At 47.0% G+C, this 9,573-nt stretch overlaps 1 protein-coding gene across 1 annotated transcript in view; it reads right to left on the reverse strand.

Annotated features, from left to right (window-relative positions):
* Nucleotides 1-3,205, reverse strand: part of ADARB1 (adenosine deaminase, RNA-specific, B1) — a 58,331-nt gene extending 55,126 nt beyond the window's left edge. Inside the window, exon 1 of the mRNA XM_012002597.1 lies at nucleotides 3,111-3,205. Coding sequence (XP_011857987.1) covers nucleotides 3,111-3,180 — 70 coding nt within the window. The 5' untranslated portion in view covers nucleotides 3,181-3,205. The remainder of the gene's footprint in view (nucleotides 1-3,110) is intronic.
* Between the last annotated feature and the right edge of the window lie 6,368 nt (nucleotides 3,206-9,573).

Here is a 9,573-nt window from a genome sequence, read left to right on the forward strand (position 1 = left end):
GATGATGGGTGATGATGGGTGGGTAGATGGATGGATGACAGATGATGTGGGTGGATGGATGGATGGATGGATGGATGAATGGATGATGGGTGATGATGGCTGGGTGGGTGGATGGGTGGATGGATGGATGAATGGACGATGGATGCTGGGTGATGGGTGATGATGGATGGGTGGGTGGGTGGATGGATGAATGGATGATGGGTGATGGGTGATGATGGGTGATAATGGGTGGGTGGGTGGACTGATGAATAGATGGGTGATGGGTAGATGGATGGACTAAAGTGAGTAGATGGATGATGGATGGACTGGTATATGGATGGGTGGATAAATGCCATCCCATCCTATACCTCCAGGTGCTACCATGCTCTGCATCTCACAAAGAATTGCTCTCTTTGCAAGGTAAGAGTTATGGCTGGCACCAGAGAAGGAGGCTGGCATGATAGCTGCCTGCTTCCTCCCCATGGCCAGCTGGCTGTCCTCACTCTGTGAAGGGTGAGGGTCAGGAGTCCCAGGGCTTCTCCTCCAGAAGTACTCAGGGGGAGCAGGCCTCTCTAGGTTGGGACCTCCATCTCCACAGAGGTCCCCACACCCTGTTCACCTCTATTCTGGAAACATAGGGGAACCCAGCCTCAGACTAAAACACAGTTCAGAACTGCTGCCAGAGGACAGTGGTCTTCACATGTACACACATGACTAAGCACAGATAAGGATGTTATCACATGGGAGACAAACAAAACACTCAGTGAGAAATACATCTGGAAATATAGGATGCTATTCAGACAGCAGGCGGGTAGGGAGTGAAGGACTGCCTCTGTGTTCCCACCTCTCTGCCCTCCCACTGGTCATCAGCTTAGCAGCAGTGCTGTGAGTGAATGAGGCTACAGCAGCAGTCACTGGGCACTGGCTGGGTGCAGGAAGCGCCTCATATATGGGCACTAACTGCTCCCCAGAATCCTGCCCTGTGGCTCCCAGACCTCTCCCAGGTCTCGTGCTGGCAGCATCTGCCAGGGTGGCAGTGTCTGCTTGATGGGTGCTCTGGCTGCTATTTAAATGGCACATTATTCTTTAGTCCTATTTTCCTGATGATTAAGCTAATCCATCTGAGGCTCACACACAGTCAACAGTCAATTATTTGCCCCGTGGAAGGGAGTAACTGGATGGATAATTCAGGAGTGATGAAAAAAAATCACTGAAATTATATTGCCACTGAAGCCAACTAAAACCAGCAACTTGTTACTACATTGTTTTCATCAAAGTATTACATTTTAAAAGGTGTACATTATACCAGTCTTAGAAAAAAACAAAACAAAACAAAACCATGTAACACACATGATTTACCATATCTTAAAAATATACAGTCTAAAAGACTATATTTTACATCTTATAAAACTTTGCCAGTTTGGTATAAATGTGATGGCCAATCTTAATAATATCCGTAATTTTCAAAGGTATTTTTATTCGTTTCAAAGATAATGCATATTATAAAATATCAAAGAACTAACACATAACGTGATACTGTTTAATAACACTCACAATGAACTTACTCATAGGAATGACCAAGGAATACAAGTCATTTTATATGTGGGCTTCATTGTCACATCTTATAACCCTCTCAATTTCTTATAACCTTGGTCTGAAAATGTAACATACTTGAGAGTGGTTTTCCCACTGCAGAATGAGATTATGGAATGCATGAAAAAGACATTTTAAGCTTGAATCACAGTAAATTCCAAAAGAATGACGACAGACTTATTCTTGTACTTCTCAATATTTTTCCCAACTTAAATGATTAGTGATGAGTGTCCATGGGAAAAGGGGTGGTAATGCTAAATTGAGGGTATTTGGTAAAAATGTCCTTTAGTTTTTGCCTGTACATTTGTTTTACCCCCTATTGCCTATCTTAGTGACATCTCCATTTCTAAAGCTTAACTGAGGAAACAAAAACAGGCCAATGCTGTGACTTCTTGAGGCGAGGGCAGAGGGGGCCGCACAGACTGGCTGTACTGAGACCGCCAGTCAGTCCGGGAAAGCATCAAGGGTGTGGTATCCCCAGCCCTGGACACAAGCAGCTGGCAGCGCGGTGCCCAGAGGGCCCAGGGTCAGGGGTTACCCACTCCAGACACAGACTTCCATGAGGTGCTGTCGTCCTTGTTATATTAGCAAGACACTGTCACACGACTGCTGACTTTGAGATGCATCTGTTCTTCTTCTTTTCAGGAAGCCACACCAAAAAACCGAGGTTAATTTTATTTCCTCAAGAGACAGCCATCTCCTGCCACAGAATGTCCCGAAGGCCCTGTGGTGGTGAAAGGCTGTGCTCCGGTCCTGTCGGGAAGGGGACGCTAAGGGGGTGCCCAGAAGACACAGAGGCAGAGGCACTGATCACATCTGTCTTCAGCTGTTCTCTGGGCTAGATACATCTTTTCACTAAGGCATTTTCTATTAATTATTTCATAGTATACAAAGAGAAAAAAAAATCAACAGCTTTTAAAGCAGCAGTTCACGTCCAAAAACCAGTAGCTTGTGATGTGTATAGTCACGGACAACTTTTGAATCTGGTTTTGAGAAAAAATAATCTAGATTTTAATAACTTAAAACATTAAGTTGAATTAAAAACTGGTATTAGCCTGGAGTGCAGAATGTAAGGAATTTGTTCTCCATTCTTTTAAAGGGGAAATATTTTCACAATGGTTGCTACAGCCATGCTTTCTGCAGCATGAAGAACAGTTTTAATGTAGAAAAGTCATTAACGAAGAGTGCGGCAAAGGAAATCTCATATAAGCATCTATCTCTGGGAGAAAAACCTTTTCTGTGGCTCAAAGCTACAAACTTTAGGGTTTTATAAATATCTTTCCAAAGACATACTCCAGACTCTGAAGCTAAATGATTTCTATTCATGCTTACAGACATGTTTTTGAATCTTCCTTTTTAAGTGCCCCTATCTAAAATTCTATAAAATGCCAACAACAAAAAAGGCACTTAAAAAGGGAAAATAGGAAGTAACTGGCATCAGCAAGATTAATTCACAAAGTCATCTATCCCGGAAAACACTTCTGTACTGCATTAAAGACTAATGCTTCACATTGAAGAATAAAAACTAAATGAATTACCTTTCCTCTCAGAGCGCTTCTTGCGCCTCCTTTTATACCGACGCCCCATGACGCTGAAAAAGGTCCCCATGTGCAAAGGCCCAGTGGTGGACGACGCCATGCAGACACACCAATGCCAGCGCCAGCCGGCCCCAGCCTCATTCTGTCCCTCAGTCACTCGGGGCAGCAGCACAGCGACTCACTTCAGTGTGCCGGCAGCTGCGACAACAGCAGCCCCTGCCGACCAGGGAGCCTCCTCCTCTGCCTCGGGCCCATTCATCATGCTGCAGTTAGGCAGAACTAGGCTGAAGGGGCCCAAACACCATAATGACTTCAGAGCACACCACCCAGAGGATGACATGTGACAGTTAACCCTTCAGTGCAGTCACAGACAAAACACCACAAGCAGAGGGGAGAGAATGATAGCGTGACTCTTCCTAGGGAAACAAATCTCCCACAGCAAACACACCAAAGTCCTGTTTAAATGGAAATCCTAATACAAAAAATCTATCAATAAGAGAGTACAGTGTAGAAAATAAAACTGCAAAAAGTAACAGGCTACCACACAACGCAATGCAGGGGCTCAGCAGATGCCAGCTGATGAAAACAGCTCCACGGAAAGTGCAGCTGAGTGGTCAGGATGTCACCAGTGAAATCCCTGGGACAGGGAACTGCAGGCCACTGACAAACGGATCTCCCCGCCCCCAGAGAGCGCTCTTTCTCCTCTCTTAACTCTATCTCCCACCAACGCTGACCTGCCTTGTTCATTACTGCAGAGCAGGGGCACGGCTCACGGCCCAGGTGAATGACGCGCAGCCAAGAGAGGGGCCAACACCAACATCTTCCCATTTTCCGCTGTGCCTGGCTTGATCAGCACTGCCAGCCTGTGACTAGCACAGGACCATGACCAGCCTGGGGTGAGCAGGGACACGCATCACACATGCTCATCATACAGCACTTGGTGCCTCTGCCGCTCAGGAGCCAGCATTTAGGGCTGGCACAGCAGAACCCACAGCCTTCAGCCCCTTATTGTCCAAGAAAATGCTGTTCAGGCCCCAAGGAGATGCTTCCCCTGAGATGGCCTGTGTCTCTGGAACAAAAGGCAGCTGCATCCAAATGCCCTGAAGATTAGGCTGTCTTGGGAGGAGTCCGATTATGGGGAGGAGGCAAGTAGAAGAAGCACTCACAGGCAAAAGAAAAAAAAGACAAATTAATTAACTAGTCAGATTCTTTCTCTTGGCACAATGCGATTACTGTCTCGTGTAACAAAGTACCTTTTCCCTACAACGACCGGCATCCACTTTCTAATTCATTATTCCAAAGGTACACACGAATTAGTGCAATGTTTGTGACAACTGTACATGGCACCTGAGGAAATTATGCCATATTAAGCAATTCTTATTACTTTTAAACTTGTGTGTGTCCAGACATACTCTGCTTAAGCATAGTGAATTCTTTTCATTTTCTATTGTCTCAGCATCTATCTGGAATATGAGCTGCACTTTCTCCTACTAGCAGCAGGGTTCAGCCAGCCTTGACACTTTCTAGTTCTACACCACACCCAAGTGGCCCAAGCCAGTACCAGAGATGAGAACCGAGAGGCATCTTTCACTCAGGCACCTGCCCACACACTTCAAGTGACCCCACTCTACTCCCTTATTTGTTCTGCTGGTTGGCTGCAGTGCTCTCTCTCTCTGCCTGACTCTTTGTTCCTGCCTTGCGTGACCCAGGGACAGAGGACTGCCCTCGGGACTCATGGCACCCTCCCTGCTCAGGAACTGTAAGTAAAAATCTTTGAACATGCTTCCCATTGTGTGGTGTGCTGAATTTGTGCCTGAATTTGTGTCAGGCTCCTGGTACGAGTGATGATCAGGCAGGAATAACCTGGACATGGATCAGACAAGAGCCGCCAGGGCATCTGTCAGTACACACACAATTCAAGAGGGACCCCCTGGTCACAGGTGGAACAACGAGACATCAGGCCGTCCACCAGGCAAAGCAGCATCTCATGAAAGCACTGGAAACAGCACGCCCAGCCCCTTCACTCATCATTAGGGCGGGGCTGCCAGCCACTCTGGCACTGGAACCCCAATTTAGCTGGAGGCCCTCAAAACACCGTAAGACTCAGGCTCCATGTCAGCAATCAGAGAGATGTCAGACATCAGAATGATCAATAGTTTCATTTCTTAAAAAATTATTAATATGATTTAACTAAATTTTCAAATTATTAAATTTAAAACTCAGCTTTAAACAATTTTGATTTAAACATTTCACATTAACTACTTTATGTAACTTTTAATAATTTAGAAAAAAATAATTTTCTGAAAACACAAAAAATTATAATTTTTGCTTTGTTATTTACTTAAATTCAAATTTTTGATAGAAACATATTCAAATTTTGTATACTTCAAATTCAATGACATTTTTGGTTTTTTGCTTGTTTGAGACAGAGTTTTGCTCTGTTGCCCAGGCTGGAGTGCAGTGCCGGGATCTCAGCTCACTGCAGCCTCTGCCTTCTGGATTCAAGCGATTCTTCTGCCTTGGCCTTCCGAGTAGCGTGCGCCACCACGTCTGGCTAACTTATTTTGTATTTTTAGTAGAGACGGGGTTTCACCATGTTGGTCAGGCTGGTCTTGAACTCCCGACCTCAGGTGATCCGCCCTCCTTGGCCTCCCAAAGTGCTGGGATTACAGGCATGAGCCACCACACCTGGCCCAATGACATGCTTTATTTTTTAATCCTTTAGATCAAGTGGTAGCAAACATTTTCTGTAAAGGGCCAGAGAGTAAGTACTTTAGACTTCATGGCCACATGTCTCTGATGCACTATTTTATTTTTTAACAACTCTTTAAAAAATGTAAACGCTGCACAAAAACAGGCTGTAGGCTGCCGTGTGCTGGCCCTGCATTAAACCATGAACACCAATAGAACAAGCATTATCTGAAAATGCTTAATATAAAACATAATTAGTGATTTGCAGAAATAAAAACAAAATAATCAATGTTATGGGAAACATATGCACCTATTCATCAATCATGTCTTGATCTGTTACTCATTCAAACATGAGTGGCATCTGAACAGAACACCCAGATATGCACAGTAGTAGTTAAATTCAGTGGTCTTTGATATTTTGCCAACATTAATTCATATAAAAACCGTAACTCTCCACATATTTTTTCCATCTTGAAGATGTATTTGCCGAAGACGACACAACGTATTATATCAATAGTGCGCTGGCTTGACTTAAAACTCTGAAAGATTTAGACATGATATGTGGCCTCCATTTGAACTCTGGTGCCCTAACCACCGCCAGTGTCAGGGACAGGCCCAGGGACAGCAGGGCCACCTGAGTGCGTCCAGATGCTGTGTACAAGGAGACAGCCAGCAACTCATCAGCATGCATGGTGCAGCTGCGATGGATTTCTGCTCCAAAGGACAGAGCTGGTGTCAGGATGAGCTTCTGAGATAGAGTAAGGCAAGTGGGGAGCCTGCTGAGAGGAACAGGGGCCTAAGACAGGAACAGAGGCCACATCAGGAGCCAGCAGAGGCTGACGCATCATGGCAAGCTGCCCGGGGGCCCATGTTGTTGCACCCAGGAACATGCGGGTGTCTGGGTTGTGCAGGGCCAGACCTGAAAGGGCCTTTCACGCTGAGGTGATGTCTTTGAACTCCATCCGGAAAGCCATAGAGAGTCTGCAAGTTTGCATCCAGCGGTAAGGAAGGTGGACTGATTATGTGGGGACAGGTGAGGAAGACAGGAGAGAGGGAACAGGGGACAGTCAAAGCCCTACCTCAGGCCAGTCAGGGATGAGACGGCCTAAACTCTCCCATGGTGGCATGGGTGGAGAGAGAAGCTGGGGAGGAGAAATGATGCAGAGATCTCACCAGGCCAGGGAGCTGGGCTGGGCAGCCAGGGAGAGAGAAACAACGCTCCCAGAGGACGGACGGATGTTAGAGCAAAGCCGAGCCCAGCTGCTGGCGAATGCATCTGTGATGCCCGTGAGGAGCCGGGAGCTCAGATCTGCTCTACTTCTCGACTGCCGCAGAACTCAGCACCAGCTCCAGTGCTCTCAGAGCTCTGATTTTTCACAAACCGACTCCTCCAAGCTTCCCCTGTGGGCAGTTCACACAGGCCAGAGTCACTCTGTCACATCTCTCCTCTCTCCACCAGGTCATGGGCAAACCTTCCTGACATACTTTATGGCATTACAGCAAAGGGGAGTCCAGGCCCTGGTGCTAAGGCAGGAGCCTTGGTGTCATCAGGTGGGAGCCTCCGCCGCCTGTCCGGATTCTTTCCTTCAATGCTCACAATACTGGGGCTGTCATGGGACAGTGAACTAGCAATGGGGCACTTAGGGTCGGCCTGACACCCACGGGCAATCAGCCACTGGTAGCTGTGACTCCACCTTAATTCCTTTTACCCAGCTCATACCCTCACGGAGGCTGCCATGGTCCTGAGGGCTTGGGAACCGATGGGCAGGTCCCTGAGGGCATAAAGGAGTGAAAACCAAGGAGGAGGTGGGTGGGACAGAAGCTGTCTGCAAAGGCTGCCCCCACGTCTGGGGCAGGCTCTTCTGGGAAGCAGAGCCTCCATTCTCACAGACGCTTAGCTTGTGACAGGGGCTGGGAGGGGAGGTCGTCTATTTCTGACAGTGATGCCGACAGGCCTCTGGTGTGGTGAGTTCAGGAGGGCTGTACCGCAATGCCCTGCCCATCACTCGACGAAGCCTCACCAGACAGTTGGCACAGGCTCTACAGACTCTTGCCCTCTCTTGGTGACAGAGGAGAAGTGGTGGTGGTAGAGCAGGAACCGCTGCGTGGGGCTCAGAAAAGAAGCTGAGAGGATGCTGGGAGCAGAAACAGAAACAGGTGCCAGGGGCAGTGTGGGAGCCAGGAAGGTTCATGGTTGCTGACCTGCATGGCTATCACAGTGAGATGGGGGACCAAGGCCAGGGCAACTGCAGAATGCGCTGAGCAACATGCAGGGCACGACTCACAGCTCTAGGGCCAGTCCAGCTGCAGAAGCCCCTCCTTCACTGCAGCTGTGTTGTTCCTGTGCCCCCAGGAGGCCTGGTCTGAGACAGATAAGATGACCCATTTTGGTAAAAGAGGCGTGTGGAAAACATCAAATCATCCCCTTCCCTCTGCAGTCTAAGGTAGCACGTTTTACAGTTTCACATTACGAGTCGCCTTGCACAAAATCCTTACCTAAGCATGCATCTGTGCACACATCTGTGCTTAGCTCCCTGCTGGGAGTTCGGGATCTCCTGTTAAATACGGATGCACAGCATATCTCCAACAGAGGAAGTCAAAAGCAACCCACAGGATTAGAACCAAGAAACCACAAAAGGGAAACATAAATGTTCTTTAATTATTTCAAATAAGAAACAATGAAACCTCTTTTGACCTATTTTATAGTAGAAATTCACTTACTGTATTTGAAAACTGTAAGTGGGAGTTTCTGTAGGTTTATTAATTTAATTATTCCCTTGCCATGCATCAAACGAGTGAGGTGCACAGTCATGAAAAATGACTCCACACTGTGATTAGCCAGGTCTGAGAAACTGAGGACTAGCCAGAAGCTCAAAAACACCAGAGCCATGAACAGACCTGGCTAAGAAGAGCTAGTCACCAGGTGAGCAGTGCCGTGGCCCCTGAGGAGGGGTTGGCCAGGCCCAAGCACAGTGGCTGCTGGGACTAGCTGCATTGTGTCTCCAGCCGAGGCCCCAGGGGTCTCCTAACAGGGACAGAACCAAAGAAGAAACAATTTGAGAAGAGCCAGAACTTCTAGAGAAGAAGCCAAAATTTTTATCCAGGAGAAAGCACTTAATATTGTCATGGTTTTAGGCAGTCCAGATCAAGTCAATCATAGGGTAAGAAAAAAGGAAAAGACAGATGGTAAACAGCTGTCTGAACTCTGGATTCTTTATGATGAAATTATTCTGGAGAAATAAAGTGCTTATAGAAGTTGGGTAAAAACGAGGACTGTTGCTGCCTGGTTGCTGGACACACTCACGTTTTCAAAAGTCCAACTCTCTGCCTTCTCCCTCTGGGTCAGGGTTTTCATCTGATTTGGTTTCTATAGGAAGCTGAGCTCAACAGCGGGCTTTAGTCTCTCTAGTTTACTCCCACACGAACCACATTCATGGAAAAGAGGTGGCCAAGAGGTCAGGCCACTCCCACGGAGGCCGGCAGTATTCTGTGTCCTGCCGGCTCTACCAGGACACAGCCCTGAGAGAGTCCCAGTCCAGAGGAAACCAGGTTGCCTTGCAACTTCCTATCATCCCCTGTTTCCCAACTGATACATAACGCATGATTATTGTTTTCCTTGAAATGAGAAAAGTATAATTTCCCCATCTGCATTGTAACCCTTACCTTAAAAGACCAAAACTTACGGCAAGCCACAATTCAGAAAAGTATATTCAAGAAACAACTTGCAAAGTATACCTCAACACACATACTGTAAAATCCCGGCAGAATGGAT

This window comes from Mandrillus leucophaeus, unplaced genomic scaffold, assembly GCF_000951045.1.
Source record: "Mandrillus leucophaeus isolate KB7577 unplaced genomic scaffold, Mleu.le_1.0 Scaffold69, whole genome shotgun sequence".
NCBI lineage: Eukaryota > Metazoa > Chordata > Mammalia > Primates > Cercopithecidae > Mandrillus > Mandrillus leucophaeus.